Source organism: Martes martes (assembly GCF_963455335.1).
Source record: "Martes martes genome assembly, chromosome: 11".
NCBI lineage: Eukaryota > Metazoa > Chordata > Mammalia > Carnivora > Mustelidae > Martes > Martes martes.
In genome coordinates this window covers 30,586,585-30,606,164 of record NC_137899.1, presented here as the reverse complement: position 1 = coordinate 30,606,164, position 19,580 = coordinate 30,586,585, and the positions used below count along the sequence as shown (strand labels likewise).

The following is a 19,580-nucleotide window of genomic DNA, read 5'->3' as shown; positions in this document are numbered from 1 at the left end:
TCTCAGGTAATTCTGCCATGGTGGAAATGCATTTCACTAAACTCTTTGTTCACCTCAGTAAAGAATGCTTTCCATAGAGATGGTTTGGAAATCTTACAGTTAAGAAAGGATGGCAGAGTACTCAAATACTAACTTTCATATTTGATAATTTTTAGATACTTAGTTACATCTGTCAGCACTAATTTTTCTTAGTCTGATGTATTATTTTTGAGTCATCAAACTTGCTATGTGGTGTCTGTTGTGAAGAGACGAAAGACTTTATTGGACAGAGTATCCACAGCCACTTTTTGATATATATAACAATTCTTGAACATATTTATACCATCAGTTTAATAAAATTGGACAAATGTCATATTTTCTTTCACTATAGCTTAGTACATATAGAAAACCAGAAGTATGCATTTTAACAATGATGCTATTTGAATCATTGTAGGATACATTTACCTAATACTTCAGATTTTTCAAGAAGACTTATATTAAGGGTCAGGAAACTGGAAAATTAGCATTATGCCCAAGAATCAACATATAATTTGATAACTTCATAAATGACCTAGGAACTTCAAGAGAAGTTTGACAAGTAGACATTTTTTGTTAAACATATTTGTTCTCCAAAAATAAGCCAACTGAGGTATAGTAAATTTCTTATACTCACTTATCATTAGATCGTTTTATATAGCCACAGAATGTACTAACTCTTTAATCCATGATGGAAATTTATAAGTATTTTAAATAAACCACATTCTAAGTTGACTATAATTTATTTGCTTATGAGAATGCAAAAGTAGGATGTTCTATCACCTGTACATTTGGGTGTAATAATAAATATGTCCTACAATTTCTGTGGAGCATTCATCCCTGATAACAATCCTATAGATACCTCTGCAGAAGGTCTGGTTTAAGGCCTCATATAAAAAACAGTTACTGATAGTGAGCATTGACAATATGAGAATGTACCTTTCATGGCCACTTAATCGTCTGGTGCCCCTACAGCTCCCAAAAATCACATTGACTCTTGCTAAAAGTAATAGTCAGGTGGGAGGGAATTTCTTATGATTGGAGGCAACCAGTGCCTGAACTGAAAACTTCCTTTGGTGTCTAAGTCAGTTCTTTAATTCTGTTTTCAGTAATAAGTTGATCAGTAGCTTTCCTACTGAAGAACTCTCTCTAAATGACCTACTTATCTGTTGTCAAAAGAAAAGCAGAATCAAACTTTCTGCCTTTGTCTTCATTTATACTGATTTTTGCCTTGCTTATGTGGAAATGAATGAAAAAAGTATAAGTTATAAAACAAGTGTATAAATTAATAAGAGAAACAAATACTTATATGTATCCAAATAATAGTTGCTTTTGGTGTTGATTTGTTACTTCCGAATCTCCCCTGCATAGAGTTTACATGTAATAGCAAGTGTAATTATGGATTTTACTCATGCTAAAGCAAGCAAAAAAAAAAAAGTTTGAGTGAAATAGAGGAAAGGGACTAAGTCTACCGATTTCCAGTTATGTAGTAAAATAAGTCATAGAGAAGTTAAAAAAAAAATGACATTCTTTACTCTTCCATTTCTGTTTATACCTCCTGTTAGGCATGTTCTGTCTGACTACACTCTGGTATGAAATTGTCCGGTTGTCTCTTTTCGTGATTCTCTTTTCACATTTCTGGATTTTCATAACCTAACACGTCACTGAGAGGGCAATGAGGTTCAACTAATAATTTAATACTTTTGATTTTTCAAGGTAAAGAGGACTCAAGGCGTCCTATGGCAGGTGTGCAACATTAAAATATTTGAAATTAGTATGAAAATTTTAGGCTGCTTTTACAACACATTTTTAACTCGTGCCCTGTTATTCACACAGATCAAGAAAAATAATTTACCTGAAGTTTAGAAATCCGTTACATCTATTTATAAATTATTTATAAAACGATATAATATCAACCTTAATAAAAGTGTTACAGTGATTGAAAATAAGTTAAAATTAAGGAGACAGTAGGAATTTACATATTTCAAAGTACCTTTGAAACTTACAGCTTATTTATAGCATTTTTGTGCTTTTAGAAAATGTTTTTTTTTTTTACCTTGTTGGCAGATAACATGTTATTGCAGCATATTATGATGAAAGCAGGTCAAATTTGAACTTGGTATTTAATTAGGTGACAAGAACACAAGATGCTTTTGAATCCCAAAATACCATGACAATTTAGAGTGAAAGAGTACCATTCATTTATGTACTACTTTGTACTTACTATGTTGTCAAAGTGCCATTTTTACTTGACTTGAGTCACAGCAATCCAAAATAAATGATCACTGTCTTAAAACTCATTTGTAAGAAACGGTATCTTTTTATTAATATTTCAAGCTAGACCTTGGAGTTGTGTAGTGATTCACTCTGCTTAGCTCTTCTCCACTGCCTTGGACATTCTCCAAAGGTTGGTGCATTCAGACACATCAGAGAACCACAGGTCCTACCAAAGGAATTGATTGAGTTGGATCACTGAGAATGTCTATTTTCATTATAAAACCTTTATCTGTAAGTGAGAAGTGAGGGTATGAACAAAGAACATCACATGAGAAATCAGTTAACAAGACTTTCCCAAAGGCATTTATGCTTAAAGATGCACAGGAAGTTCTTTTTCAGTTTATCTAATAAATATGAAAATCCTTTGGAAATGATAGTGTTATACAAATGTTTAAGTTATAATTTATCTACTCCTATTTTATTTTCTGATTATTTTTCAAATCAGTGAATACAGAAACATTAACTTAACCCAAATGACCAACAAGATAATATTAAGTTTACTATCATTATGGTAGATTATTTAGAGGAAAATTTTATGTTTTTTAATGGTTTCATTTTGCTGATAATTCACTATCAGTAAGCAGGCAATAATGTGTTTCATGGATGAAATAAGAGGACTACTTTTCTTTAAAGGAAAGAAAATATAATTTTTACAACCTCCAGTTTATTAAGAGCTGGTATGGTTTAGTGTAAGAGGACTGGGATTAAACAGGCTTGAGCTTGAACTTTCACCCTTAACTTTCCTTGTCATCAACTGAGCAACCTTGGGTTTCTCGAACTGTAAAGTGAGGATAACATTTACATCATGGGGTTGTTGACAGAACTAAATGAGATAATTTGAAAGTGTCAAGTCACTGCCTAGGTGCCCTGCAAACACAGAATGGTATTCAGTAAATATTAACTTCTCTTTCTCCTCTTTCTCTTTTTGCTTTTCCTTTTCCTTTTAACCTGGTCACTGGGAGTCCTCCATTATTAAACTCTGACCTAGAGTTAGAGTTTAATTAAATAATATTAAATATTAGTTTAATTAAATATTAAATAATTTAAGTAGGAATGAATCCAGAAACACAGTAGAATCTTTAACTGTGGTGATTATGATCTGTATTTGTGAAAATTTCCTCCTCTTCAAACTTTTCTCCTTGTACTTATTTAAGTAAAATTTCTACACTCAACATGGGGCTTGAATTCATGACCCTGAAATTAAGAGTCAGGCAGATGCCAGACATAATTCTTTTATATCTTAAATTCTTTTTAGACTATGTGATGACTTATAGTAAGTTAGAACATTTTTCCCATTTGATATATTCAAAAATAAAAAGGAAGAAAACAGTTTTGGGGAGGAAAATATTAATCCTTTCTAAAGTATTGCAAAATCTTACTCAGGTACTACTAAAAAGGAAATATATTGTGAAAATTTAATTTCCATTAAAATAAAATAAAATAAAAACTATAAATAATATTTTATGGTAGTATCTTACCCTAATAAATAAGGATATTAGAAGTACAATAGCTTTACACATATAAAAATGTAATGAATATAGTATACCTTTTTTCTTTTGTCCACATAATGTAGAAAGGAATAAATGTTATGTTTTAGTAATATCCCCGAAATCATATTTTACTTCATTTTACAAAGTTCTTAATGAGTAGTCAGATACTTAGTGAGCATTTTCCAGAATACTTTCAAGAAAGACATAGGATAAAAGTAAATCACTGCTTAATGATGCAGAAAGCGTTTCTCTTTCTCTTAGGATCTTTACATGAAACTTATTTAATTGTGTGTTTTTTCTTTCCTTAATTGAATTAAAGGATGTGTACCTGCTTTTATTTTGTCACAACACAGATGGAGAATTATACTCCGGGACTGCGGCTGATTTTATGGGGCGCGATTTTGCGATCTTCAGAACTCTCGGGCACCACCATCCAATTAGGACAGAGCAGCATGATTCCAGGTGGCTCAATGGTAGGTGGTGGGGGCCAGGGCCCAGGCATGTTACATAACATGTGTAACTGTACTTGTCATGGACAGCTTTCCTTGTGACTTGAGACTTATTGTGCAATTAAACTCATGGTGGTGATTCATGACGGTGGGTGTGAGAAAACGGGGGAAGACGAGAAAAACGAGATTAAAAACTCGGGAAAATATTTGCTTCATGCCAGAATTGAAGTTTCTCAGTAGTTAACTGTGGAAAGAAATAGATCTGGGCTGGAGCTGCGGAAGGGAGGCAATGGAAACAGATAATGACTTACTGGTCCTGTCTTACACAGATACCACAACAAATCTCATGATGTAGTACTGTTTTCCTCCACACCTCTCATATTGCCCTGAGAGTGTCATACACATTCTTGAATGCTTAAACAGATTGTAGTGCTAATAACATTATGTTGAAAGTGTTTTCAGAATTTCAGAGTATTTTTATATGATTTCATTTGATTCTCTTTTGATCTTCTTAATATCTTCTCTCAGTTTGTTTAGGTGAGAAAAATAAGACTAATATTTTATCTGAGATTATCTGTAACCTAGTAATGGAAGACTTGGAGCAAGAACCCAGTTTCTTGAACTTCAGGCACTGGCTTCAACTTGATCAAATAGATTTTTTACTGTCTTTCTCTTTTAGTATATAAATAAATTTAATAGAGGAGCAAATGTTCAAAATGTATATGCCTAAAATAAATAACATTTTCATTCGTATTTGTAATCCTAGTCTATTCTTCTATGTAGAGTTTGATTTTTTTTATTACTCACACATTTATTAAGATTTTTATAATGGCCCCCACAATATTGTCATGTTTTTCTTATTAACTATCTCCATATGTATCTGTCTTTAGTCTTATGAAATAAAGCTGTCCAGACCCTAATCTGCCATCCGTGAACTTTTTCCTGGTTTTACCTGCCTCATTAATAAGGATGGAGCTCATGGGTTATAGTCCATCTGTGTTCTCAGTAAGATGCTTGAATATCTCATTCTTTGAACTTCTACCACACCCTTTTTTCCTGCCCTTTTGGGGTACCCAGAATTGCTTTTATCACCTCTCTCTTTCATTGGTTTGTTAGAGAAAAATCATACTTCTGGGAATCTTGCTGAAACTTCAGGAGACCATGAGTTGTCTGTGATAATTTTTGTTCTGATATATTTTCATACTGTAAAGTGACTATTCAAAACATAAAACATACTTCAGATTACCTCAGCCAGCTTCTCTGCCCTCCTGCAACATTTCTGATCATCCTCTTATTTATGTATTAGTGTGAATGGTGTGCCTCTTACCTTCCATGTTTGGCCACACTGCCTTTGCTCTTAATTTTATTGTTTTTTCATAAATTTACCCAATGAACATTTCTTTGCTGTCTTTCTCTCTCTTCTTCCCTGATTTCTTCCCCTGACCTGAAAACTTGCTCATCTATTCTATCCAAATTCTTCCTTTAATCCTGGTATGATGTAAAATCCCTATGTGTCTAAGTCCATAGTCTGGTTAGGATCTTGTTTCCTCAATATTTTCAGCACCATTAGCCACTTTAAACCTGAGTTTGAACCCAGGGAGCTGCTTCTCCAAAAGACACAAATAACTTTCTATACCCTGTTTATAATCAGTATGTCCATTTGGATACTATCTCTTGCAGTATTTCTCACTGTTAAATACCCCTTTCTCTTTAAAGTGCCACTTCTCTTAGCTTCCCTCATTTCTTGCTCTGCCAAGTTTCCAGTAAGCTTGACATCACTTCCCCATTGTTTGTATCTTAAATGCAGATGATGTATAAGATCATTCATAGTGGCACCTGGGTGGCTCAGTGGGTTAAAGCCTCTGCCTTTGGCTCAGGTCATGATCTCAGAGTCCTGGGATCGAGCCCCGCATTGGGCTCTCTCATCAGCAGGGAGCTCTCTCTCTGCCTACCTCTCTGCCTACTTGTGATCTCTGTCTGTCAAATAAATAAATTTTAAAAAAAAGATCATTCATAATTGAGTATAAACACTGTGGTAATCAGAAGGGTCTGGACATAGAATCAAATACCCATGCTGGGGGGTTCAGGTTCATATAGGTGACTATATGAAAAATTAGAGGCCTCACCAAGGAAAAGAAAAGATGCTGAGATCACCATAAAACTATGTGTGCAAAACTATACAAGAGCTATGCTCCAACAAAATTGCGGAGAACAATTTTAAAATATCCTCTGTAAATTATTAAACTTTGTATGAAGTCAAAATCAGTGGGGGGAAAAAACTCTTAACATTGCTATCTGGTCTGTTCTCAAACTGAAATATTTATGTAGGAGGGAGAAATGTTTTTATTCAGCAAGAAGGAGACTTTGATCTACTAAGAACTCTAAAGGGCATACAGGCTTTCACTGTCCATCCAAAAGAAAATCCAAGAAGATGGAATAACATAAAGGAGAGTATAGTATCCATTTCATTTTATGGCCTTGGAGGAAAAAAGTCATCAAGTTAAAGCTGCTTTTGTGTTGCACACTTACATGTTGACAGCTGAATCTGAAGAATTTACACTGTGGGAAAGCAGTCATTGTCCACAGCTCTGTACTTCATCTTGCAAATGTGTAGTTCATTTGAGAATTCAGTTATCAGTCTCTCAGCACTAAACGTGAGAACTGATTTTACCAAATTAGCACAAAGGTTACATTTGACAGGGTGCAGAAACCAGAACTGCTGCACAAGGGAGGATGCAGACACATTGGAGAGAGAACCAAGGGACTGTGTGAATCACAAGCCTCCTGAAATTAAATGCCATTCCAGAATAAAATTGGAAGCATAATGTTTACATATTCATGCATAAAATAAATGAGTTTGAGGCATCAGCGTAGACTACACAATCATTTGTGCTGCCAGAAGTAATAAATACTAGCAAGGTACTTTTTGAAAGGTCTTTGGGGCTATTAAAATTAATTTTGGCACAGGACTGACTTTTCTCAAATCAGTTCAAACCTATTCAATGATTTTGGACGAATCAGTTGACCTATTTTAGATGACTTTTAATTTTTGTTCCTGCTAAAGAAAAAAACAAAATCATTTGCCTAGATTTGGATCTTAAATATCTTGATATTTTTAATTTTACTATTTTCATAATCACTAAAATGTACATTATTATAATAGCATCAGTCAAGGTTTAAATTTAGCTTCATTTTAGCAGGAAAAATTAGGAATGAGTAACAATTTTAGATGAAGAAACAGAAGAGAGATGGAATCTGTTGGCTTTTACATAACCACTTTTTAAAAAATAATTAAATTAAATTTTTTTAAATTAAAATTTTTAAACACTGGTTTAAGGTTACTAGTTCTTAGAACAACTTCTGATTTCAGAAAATGTACTTGTATATGTTTAACATGATGTGCCTGAATTCACTGTTTTTCTTGTGTATTAGAAATTCGCTTAATATTATGTCATTTTAACTTCATTTAAACTTCAATTCCAATTTCAACTTACTACCACTGTGAAACTTAGGTACAGTTGTTCTCTATATATTCATAGTAAGGAAGCAAATAAGTTTATGTTTCTGTTATAATAATGATTTCTTAACATTTAATATGTAAATACCACTTAGTTCTTATACATGTTAGCCATTCATTAGAGCAGATGGATGGCTAACCTACATTTATTTTTCTTCTTGATGGACACTATTTCCAATATTGTTCTTATCTTGGACTAATGCTGGGATGCAACGTGATATGGAGGAAAGACTGGTCTTTGGAGTAAGACAAAGCGTCACGTTGACTCCTACTTTTAATGGATTTATAATATTACTTAACCTCTTATAGTTGTGGAAAACTGACCACATGATAATGTGTAAAAACTACTAAGTGAATGATTGGCATAGAGTAAGCACTTAATAATTGTGAATTTACTCTGTATCCTTTATCCCACATCCATTGGGTGGAGCATGCTTAGGAAGCTTTGTCAGATTCATTCTGTGAGCTATTTTATTTGAGTCAGGGTGAAAGGGCAGTCAGAGTCGGGTTTAATATATGAAACCACATGGATCCTTGAGAGAGCCAAGGCCCAGTGAACACAAACAGACCTAATTACAGTGCTCAGAGTGTGAGGCCTTCCCACTCATTTCAGGAAGACCTGTTTTCTTTTAGTGGAATTTCCTAAAAGGATCGTGCCTGTGGATAGACCAACCCACTTGCTTTTTTCTATAATTGAAATGGCATGCAAGTCATCATTCCACTTCCTCTCACTTGTAACACTCATACCAGGATGGCTTGCCCTCTTTGGAATCAGCATAGCTTCCTCTGTGGTCATGTACTAGGATATTTCATGTTCTCTAAAGATTCAAGTTTCTCCACAAGACATTTTTATGAAAATAGAGCCAAGTGGTGTGACCGCAAGTAATCTATGAGAGCACAAATTAATATTACATAGTACATAATCTGAAATCACTTGTATAACTCTTTCAATGCTCTATTTTAATACTACCGTCTTTAAAGGCATAAACTGTCAGAGTATCCAATTAGAAATTTTTATAAGTAAAATGAATTATCTAGCTTTGCATAATGTCAGACTTCTTAATGATGCCAGTCTGAATTATTTCTCTGGCTTAAGTACATCAATATTATTTTGCTGACCTTGGGAGAAGAAGCCCTTTGGATGCCTTATTTTATGGTTATATGAACAGATGAGTATCATAGAAATTAAGTGACCATTCAGTTAAAACAACAACAACCATAAGTGTCCTACTGGTTTTCATAGCATATAAAAAAGCAACAGGAATATCATCTTTTTTTTAACTTTTGAATTACATCTCCTATGAATTACACTTTGTATTCATTAAACATCTGAGGCATGAATGTAAAGAGTCAAAAATAAAAACGATAATATTTTTGGTTATTTTTGCTGAAATGATCCTGAAACATAGAAGTGTAATAGTTCAAAACAATCTCTACCTAAACACAACCAAATAGTTATCTGAGGGTTTTTTCCTCATGAATCTATTGCCCAGAAAAATTTTCATACTGATAATGTGTACCCCCCAAAAGTATCTTTAAAAAAAAAAAATACACAGCATGAAATTATTCTACTCTCCAAATGATGATAAATTTAATTAACTCACTAAATATGTTTTTTTTCTTTTCATAAGGAGCACCAAGTTACCAAAATATAACTTTATTTGGTCTCTTTTTCTGAGGACCTATTTTCTATGTCACATTTCTCTAAAGAACATAATCACTTTTAACTGATTTTGTTTGAAATTACATAGCACTAATGAAGAAAAATGAATAAAACTTTGGAATAAAAGTTAATTCATTAGTGGCAATGCTTAGGAAGTGATTCATTTTTTCAGGCCTCTGAGGCAATGTACCTGAATATAATTGTTAGGATATGCTATGTTAACTTTTTTCAGTGATAAGGTAAAAAGTACAACGTATTAGTCACAAACTTCGAACCACTTATTTCAGAATTTATCACTGGTGAAAGTAGAAAAGTAACATTTAAGGAAATTATTACATTTATTTTAGGGAATCCCACTTTTTAAATTTAAGTCGATGAAAATATAGAAAAATGAGACAGTATCTTGAAAAATTCTTTAAGTAAAAGCCAGCTCCCTGTTTCTTCTGGTTTTTAACATTTTTCTCTCTGGTCTTACCATCAGTTTAATGAATAGAGAGCCTGTCTATACCAATTTCCTCTTCTAGACTCACTACATTCAGAGCTCACTGGGCCTCAATAGGGATTTACTGCTGACTGGGTAATCTGGGTTCATGTGTGCAGTGACATCAAGCAAGAGATTTACCCAAAGAAGTGGATGCCATGACAATGCGTGTAACCATGGTGTGACCGGCCTCTCTGACATGGCTCTCAAAAGCTTTCCCTCTGTGAAAACAGAAGCCTGTTTGCAAATTAATTAGTTTCTGGCGGCAGCTTGATTGTTGACCCAGAGTTTGTAGAGTGGAAAAACAATCAGATTAGTGTGCTCAGGGTAAAAGACCAGTGTGCAGTTGCGTGTGGCTTGCTCAACTATTGAAACTATGAATGGACTGAAACAAATTCTTTTCTGAGAAGCCTAGGCAGAGGTTAAGTGTGATGAGCCTAGAGCTCCCCAACAGCAGGGGCTGGGGAATTAAAGGATTTTACCCAGATAAAGCTGAATGACGGCAAGCAATGCCATTGAATTTTAATGGCATGGATAGTTTAGGAGGGAAAAAAACAAAAAACAAAACAGAACACTTTTTACCTTTTGATCACTCTGAGGGAGAAGAATAAGTTTGCAGTATTATTAAATGTCCACTTGACACACATACTTCTATAGTGGTAGATTTCAGAAGCTTTCAGACAGGAAGGTTTTAATTATAATGTCTCAAAAGCTAATATGAACATACCAAAAATGGGAAAATGTTACAAAGAAACCTGCCTTTTCATGTAGAAAAAGTGTCTTCTCATTTATATACCCTAACTTTCTGCGGTGTAATCTTCACATGCCCGATAAAATTAAATCTGAGTTAAGGAGAGATATTGACTCCTGAGAATTTGTATTATGCTGTTTATTTTTTAAAATTATCAAATCAGATAATCATGCCTAGAAATGAAATCTGTAAGCTTAGGACAAAAAGAAATTCTACATGCAGTTTTTGATGATTAAAATTTGTTTCAGTCAATAAACTATTATTTACAATTTATTTTTAAGATTACCTCCCACAATAAGCCGTGTATACTCTTTCTTTTTAGATACCGTTGTCAGATGTCTCCCTAATAACAGCTCCAATGGCTATCTCATATTCCCCATTCAAAAATCGTTTATGTCTCTCAATTTACAAGTGAAATGAATATAGATTTTGCTGCCTGTCAAGTCTTTTATCATCTAATCCTAAATAACTTCTCCAGTGTTAAACACTAACACACTCAAATGAAACAGAGTTGGTCATCCTCAAATTTACTCTTTTTCATTTAACCATACCACACTCTGGATCGATTTTAATCTTTCCACCTTTGAATCTTAAGAAAGCACATAGGTGTTCATATTTGTCATGGGGCCTCCCACTTCACCTTACACTTCAGGAAATAAAAAGTAAGAAAATTTTTTTTAAAGATTTTATTTATTTACTTGACAGAGAGAGAGAGATCACAAGTAGGCAGAGAGGCAGGTAGAGAGTGAGGAGAAGCAGGCTCCCTGCTGAGCAGAGAGCCCGACATGGGGCCAGATCCTAGAACCCTGAGATCATGACCGAGGGCAGAGGCTTAACCCCTTCTGCCACCCAGGTGCCCCAAAAGTTAGAAATTCTTAAATGAATCTGCTATGGAGGCTCCGGGGTCACATTGTTTGATTTTGTATCCCAGGTCCTTCCATCTACTACCAACACAACATTGGAGGCAATTCACTTATTTTCATCACCCCTTTATGATTTATAAAACACAGTTAATACTAATATACCATTTTTCTGAGGCTGCATGAGACAGTTCATATAAGTTAATAATATGGTACATGCTGATAATATGGTACATGCTCCCAACAGCTGGGGTTGCCACTGCTGCCATTTGCAGTTGGTTTCAAACATAGTGTGTATGGCACCTTTGGTAGATTCATACAGTGAAACTGTTTGAAGGTGATGTTTGCCTTTGTAAACCTGCTCTCGGCCTGTTGTGTTTTAATTAGTTGTTGTTGTGGAGCACTTATTACGTACAGAATATATAAAATATTTAGCTTTAGTATTAAAGTAGCAAATAAAATTTTAGTCAAATTTTAGTCAAAATTTTAATTAAGAAGACATTGACTGCTTTGATGACTCTAGGAAAATCATCTGTCCCGCTCTGTCACAGTTTAGCTTTAAATTTGTTCATGTGTGGGTGTCGTCTATACCCCTTGAGATAGTGGAGTCTGTGGAGCCTGACTGCTTGAGTTGGACATAAGCTGACAACTGTAGATAGCTGATAGGAGATTTCTGTCTTCGTGTTCCCTTTTTTCTAATGTGAATAGTATTTCTTCCTCTGTTTGGTAGTTGTGAGGATTATGTGTGAGCAGATTCATATAAAGCCTTTGCAAAGGTGACTACTGTTATCAAAAACAGACAAAACAAATCAGTTGATGTTAGCTGGCTTTAGAATGTTATGTAAGAATTTTAAGGAATGGAACAATAAATACGCCAGGTCACTAAAAATGTAGTAGAGTGCATAATCTCACTTAACTGAGCAGTGCCTTGTTTCTAGGAAAGCAATGAAAGTGGCTGAAGGACAAGAGCAAAATGGTGAAGTGGAGTGATGATGATATATGCCCTTTCCTTAGACTGAGTCTGTACATACAGGATTTCTCACCTAAAGATGTCTGTACATTTTTATTAAAGTAACCTACCACTCCTTTGCTTCCATAAAAAAATATGTATTTCTTAAACTTAATCACACTAAGTTACTTACACATGACCAAAAGGCATTATAATGCTCTTAACTTCATATATCAATGGAATATAAATTACAGAATGTTATCCAGAAAAGGGGTCTTTAAAATGTTTTCCCAATAACATTAATAAGGAAGATTTAAATATGTTTAGATGCTCTTTAAAAGAATATTTTCAAGGGGCGCCTGAGTGATGCATTCGGTTTAGTGTTCAGCCCTTGGCTTTGGCTCAGGTCTTGATCTCAAAGTTCTGAGACTGAGTCCTGCAACCAGCTCCACACTCAGTGAGAGTCAGTGAGAGTCTCTCCCTCCCTACTACTCCCTACCCCCTTTCACTTCTCTGTATCTCTCTCTCTCCCTCATTCTCTAAATAAGTAAAATCTTTAAAAGAGAGTATTTTCAAGTTAGAATTGTTTGTGTCACTATATACACAAACCAGATTTAAGAAACTAGATAAGAGAAAATCAAAGCCCCTTCACTTCCCACCCCTACCTCCCACATCCTGCTCTCATCATTCTCTCAGTTTCTTATAGCACTTTTGGATCATCACATAAATTTTGCATGTTAAGCTGTACATCACTATCCTTGTGGTACTATAGATAGATAGATTCAAAAATAAAGATATACACCTGAAAACTAATAGTAGTTCATTAGCAATAATAATTTATAAATTAATGGAAGTATAATGTTTTATTTACTAGAAATGTAGTTTTTAGTATTTTGCTCAATGATTTGCTAAATTATAACCATTTTTGGATTTAATGTAAGCTGACAGTGTAAGGGACCCATCAAAAATGTGTCTCTTCACATGAATTTGTCTAAATTCACATAAATCCAAATAATCTCTTTTGCTCATTCAGTTGATAAAAAACGTACCAGGGTTTCACTTTCAAAGAGAGCTATCCCGTTTATACATTTATAAAATCCTAACATAAATGTATATGGGAAATAGGTGACAGCAGATTTAGCTTTCCCTTTGGGATCCACCTGCTTTTTCTGCTTAGCATACAATAGGATTTAAATTACAGCCAGTATAGAATAGTGTTTTCAGTTTATACATTGTCTTATGACCCACTTAGAATTTAGTGAACTTTAGTATCTCTGATCTGGAAAGTTAAGTATTGCCCAGGCTGGTATGAAAATGATGACTCCCACATAATTGCTATTTATGCATAGAGTCAGTGTTTATCAAATATGTTTTCTAAACACATTTAAGAATAAATGAACAATTTGTACAAATGTTTTACAGGGTGATAGCAATCTTGTAAGTCATACGAAAATAAGTGAATTCTGAAGATAGGCAACAATAACACATGGATTATCATAAAACATTACTCATTTCCGGGTGAATTAAAGGGAAAGAAACCTAGTTATACTGACAAATCACATTACAGAATTTGGACTTATAGGGCTAGGCTGAACCAACAAGGTGTAGGACACCTTTCATCAGTTACTTTCACGTGTTTTCAGAAATCATACTAAATAATTTGATTGAAGAGTGATTATTGAAGTACTGGGTTAATGCTGTTTGCCATAAGAAAACTAATGACTGCCTTTTCTGTTATGTCATTGCTGTTGATTTCCTTTAAATATAAGGAGAAAAATCACATTCCTTCATAGTTACCAAGGTAAATATAGACAACTCTGATCAGCCAGTTAGTGCCCAAATTAGGAAAATTATAGTGAAATTGCCTTTGAAAGACCTTGAGATAATTGTGTGTTAATGAGTCTTAAAATGTGAACTAATTTTCCATCTTTTGTCCACGCTGAAACTTTTTTTATTTCCTTCCTTCGTCATTAATTTCTGAGAGCAACTTGTAGAAAGCAATTGAAAAGAATGGCTGGAACTAGGAACGTGATAGCATGAAATAGAAAAATAATGGCAGACTGTTAACAGGTCCAGCTTTGATGTTGTGCAGTGCACAAGTCATTTGGTAGTGATACAGCAGAGACAGCACCAAAGAAGGTAGCCATGTTAGGAAGATTTGCAGACTTCCTACTAAAATGTATTATTACTTTGATTAATTTTATCATTTTGATTTTTTAAGTGTGGTGCAACTCCACTTAGCAATACTGCCTGTAATACTGCCTGTAAGCCACTCATGTGAATTCCTACACTTGTCATCCTTGCAAAAATCATAGTTATTCATAGATGTTACTAGTATGTTAGTAAAGAATGTCCTGATAATAACAAAATGAAACTTCTTCTAATATACTTCAGTACAACTGAGGCAGCTGAGTAAGTTATTGCTATTGTGATTGATTACTAGGATATGTGCATGTGTTCTAGGATAAGAATACATAGGTAATCATAAAGAGGAAAAAAACATTTTTTAAAAAACGAAACTGTCACTAGATAGAGCCTGCAAAGAAAGTGAAAAGGGAAGGAGAAATAAAGGTTGAAAAGAGTATTTCCTAATGGTAAATAACTTCCTGATTAGATTTTGTCTGTGTCCCTCAGCCATAATAAACAACATCTATCATGCTAATAAAATTTGTAATACACAAACCAAAATAGAAATCCCCCTTAAAGTGTACCATAAAATCTCCTATCTAGCCAAGGTCTGTCCCTGAAGTGTGTATTGTAAGTTAGATGTGATACATACTAAGAAATTTTTTCATACTTCAGAGCATTGGAAAATGTTAGTAGAATGTGTAATAATTCCTGAAAATATTCAGATTGCCATTTTATTTCTTAACATATGGTGATCAACAAGAACAATTAAGATGCTATGTAATATGATATGATAGAGGTTAAAAAAGCTACATTTTAATGGGAAGTTAAGAATACATCACTTTTAGGCAGAGATTAAACTGATTTAATAGGTGCTTATTTTTACAAAATAAAATATACTTATTTCCTGTTTTTAATGAGTATTTTTAATCTCCCCAAGTCTAGTCCCTTTTCATCTCAGTCAACAGTATTTGTTTCTCTGTGCATAACAAGTTTATCACTCACCCCAGTTACTGACATGACATAGAATGCTATTCTCTCCTTTTCCCCTGCAGCTGTATTCTAAATCCTCCTAGATTAATGATAATAGCGTGGTGAATAGCTAGCTACCAACATATTTCTCTAGGCAACTTCCATTTTCTGCATGCATTAAGCACTCTCTAGGTACCAAGAACTGTTATAAGAAACAGCTGAGTAAGAGCGATTCCTGCCCTCCAGGATAGTACTTACAGAACTTTTTATTAATGAAAAATCCTAGAAGTGCGATCATATGCATGTATTTTCAAAAATGTCTTAATATCTTAAAACCATTATTTAAAGGGAAGGGGTACTATCCATTTTTCTTTCAAGGAAACACAAATTTTATTTATTCAGTTGATTTTCAGACTTTGATTCAGTATCAAAGCTACTGACTGTTTGAGGCTTTCACTATGAAATGATAGTGAGATATAACAATTTATGAGGGAGGCTGTCTTTTGTCTGTACACCTACATTCTTCTCTTAGAGACGTGTGTCTATGGGAGTTCAAAAAAAATTAAGAAATTGGAAACCCTTTTAAGTTATAAGGAAAAAGAATGCAAATCTGTTGGAATCAGAAAAACTGTAGATAATATGACATTGGCTTTCATGTTATTTTAATGTTAGATATTCCTAATTATAAAGACATGCAGATGACCAGCAGACACATGAAAAGATGCTCAGTGTCACTGATTATTAGGGAATTTTAAGTCAAAACTATAATGAGATATCATCTCACACCTGTTAGAATGGCAGCATCAGCAACACAAGAAACAATAGGTGTTGGTGAGGATACAGAGAAAGGGGAATCCTTTTGCACTCTTGGTGGGAATGCAAACTGGACCAGCCACTCTGGAAAACAGTATGGAGTTGCCTCCAAAAGTTAAAAATAGAACTACCCTATGATCCAGCATAACTACTACTAGGTATTCACCCAAAGAATACAAAAATACTAATTCAAAGATATATATGTACCCCCAATGTTTATGGCAGCATTATCTACAGTAGCCAAATAATGGAAACAGCCCAGCCAAGTATCCATCAACTGATGAATGGATTAGGAAGATGGGGATATATATATTTTATATATATATATATATATATAATATATTTCTTGTTATATATGTATGTTATATATATAACATATATATGTTATATAAGAAATAATATATTTCTTGTTATGTGGTCTAATAAATATATTCTAATAATATATAATTATTAATTCAGATAATGGTTCTGTGTATTTTTTAATAGTTATTTTATTTGAAATTGGAAGTCCACTAGAAAGTGGAGCTAACGTCAATTTAATCCATATTAAAGGCATTAAAAACCATTTCTTACTGTTAATAAAATAAAATGGTCAACCCTGTACTTATTAAAAAATAGGGAGTTTTTGATTAGGTATCTGTAGAAACAACTTAATGTTACTCAGAATACACAATGATTCTTAAAGCAGAAACAATTGGAAAGAGTTGCAAAAACAAAAAAATAAAGGTAAGAATAGTGTTAATACAGTACCTTTACTAAGCAAAAAGTGAAAATTGATTTAAGCATCAGAAGCGATTTTAAATTGAATCTACCACAGTGTAGATGCTGTGACATCGTTATTACACTGAATATTTGAAAGTTTCAATAATAATTAAAGTAATGGTTTGAGATATTAATGTCCTTACCTAAGGAAATAATTGAAATAATCATGAACAATTGAATCCTATACTTGTATAGTATTTTGTGCTTTTCACAGTGCTTCCTATAAGATCACTTCATCCTCCCCAAAATGCTGTGAAATAGAAAATTGCAAATAATAAAATGTAAGCAACTTACAAGAGGATAGTAGTAACCTGCTGTTGAGTGAAACCTGAGACTAAACCCATTATCTTCTAAACTCTCAGTTTTGTCTCTGACGTGTTCATTATAGTATTTACCATTTCAAACTTTGTGTATTTCTGTTCTTTGCTAAAGATTTTACACAAAGGAAATGTGTATTAAGTTAGATGGGAAAATACAGGCTCATCCGTTTTTAAAAAGCAAAGATTTGCCAGGGCTAAAGGGTTTTACCCTATAATAGTTCATAGAATGAATTGTTTTATTTATGCATAGTTTTAATCACTGAAAACTTAGTTAGTATATACCTTTACTGATAAGAATTTGGCCCTCGGATGAGCAGCATGTGCTTCTCTGGGAGCTCATTAGAAAAGCAAAATCTCAGAGCCTACCCGGACCCTCTGAATTAGAATCTGCACCCTATCAAGATCCTACATTAAAACTTGAGAAGGACTGCACTAAAACATTACAAAGTATATTACATCTTTGGTTATTCAAGAGACATAGAGACATAATGGTTTTGTTCCAGTCTACTCTTATATCGCAGCTTAAATTGACAGCGCACAAGAATGTGTGTGTGTGCTTCTGTGTTAGATTAAATTATTGCTCCTGATGTGTGTGGTCTAATTTAAACTCCCCAATTCCTCTAATCAGCCTTCTGAAATTAGAGGCTTTTGCTTCCATTTAAACTGGGGAGATGTAAGGACTAGCTACTTGTGTCCTTTGAGCACATTGGCTGGAATTTCAAGCCCAATCACTGGTCAGACCTCTATGTAAGGCTAATAGGACCTACCTTACCCTGCTTGAATCCGTTCTGCTGAGACAGTGTCAGATTAATACAACTGGTTGCATGTTTACCATAGCCCATAAAATCTCCCACAACTGCATGTCTTGGTAAATGTTAAGAATTAAAGAAAAAAAAAAGAAATCGTGGTAGAGGTGATGACTTTTAGGGTTCAGTGAAACTCCAAATAATTAAAAAAAAAAAAACTTATTTCAAAACCATTATAAATCAACTGCCTTTCACTACAGCTGGACTAGTACTAATAATATTTTAAATAATAAAGCAGATGGGAAGATAGCAACATAGAATTTTAAATATGCGATAACTCTTATTTTTCTCTAAACATCTTTTTGTCAGAGCATCAAAATTGGGTAGACTTTTAGTGCAGAAAAACAGAATGAAACCCAAATACAAACTAAAAGTTATACATTTACGTTACAACTTTAAATTTTGTATTACAACCTAAAATTTTAAATTATAAGAGTGTGGTATGATTTTTATATATATGACTTCCTATATTACATATTTATATATATATATGATTTTGTATATTACACAGTTACATAAAATATATGATTTTATGATAAATATGATTTTATATGTATAATAGAACGCTTCTAATTAAAGAACTTTCCAAATTTCATATAAATATAACCAACAATTTTTTCACCATTTAGTTCACATAGATGCAATCCTAAAACAAAACTCAAACTAAAAATAAGGAAAGTTGTTTTGTTAAAATAACAATAATTGTTTGTTTTCAATAAAGTGTGATTAGGAAAGTACAGAAAATAGTAACTAATGTAAAATGTGAATTGCTATTTCTTAAGGGGTAATATCTTGCAAATTAAACAGGATGTATAATAAGAATTGTTTTCTGCAAATTCTAATTACTTTGAAATTATGCTATAAATTATCATCTGCCTTGAATTTCCCTTCCTATATAATTAGACATTTTCAAGAATCAAAACTGTTATTGTCTCTTAAGAACAAAAGCCATGGAAACTGCTAATTATATCACAGTTGAACATGTTTTTCTTCTTTGACGAGATCCCATATTTCCAGCATTTTTGAGAACACTATCTGACCAGAGGATGATAGAAATGCTGAAGGTCTGCTATTGTTGCAATAAGGATAATTAGTTTCTATCTATAATAGCATTCATGTTATTAAAAAGTTGCTAAGGTCTGTGTCAAATAAAAATTGACCTAAATCTTCCCTGGTCCCTAAATCATTATTTTATTTTAAGAATCAGGCCACATTCTTATAGAATTTTTCTTTTCCCTAGCGCCCAAGGGTCTAATCAGAGGCAACTCACAGGAAAAACCCCCTGTCAATGCAGTCCTTGAATGAGGGCTTGAATTACTACCACATCC

At 33.5% G+C, this 19,580-nt stretch overlaps 1 protein-coding gene across 1 annotated transcript in view; it reads left to right on the top strand.

The window, feature by feature from the left end:
* Positions 1-19,580, top strand: part of SEMA3A (semaphorin 3A) — a 207,798-nt gene that overhangs the window by 120,683 nt on the left and 67,535 nt on the right. The window contains exon 6 of the mRNA XM_080818971.1: positions 4,136-4,255. Coding sequence (XP_080675097.1) covers positions 4,136-4,255 — 120 coding nt within the window. The remainder of the gene's footprint in view (positions 1-4,135; positions 4,256-19,580) is intronic.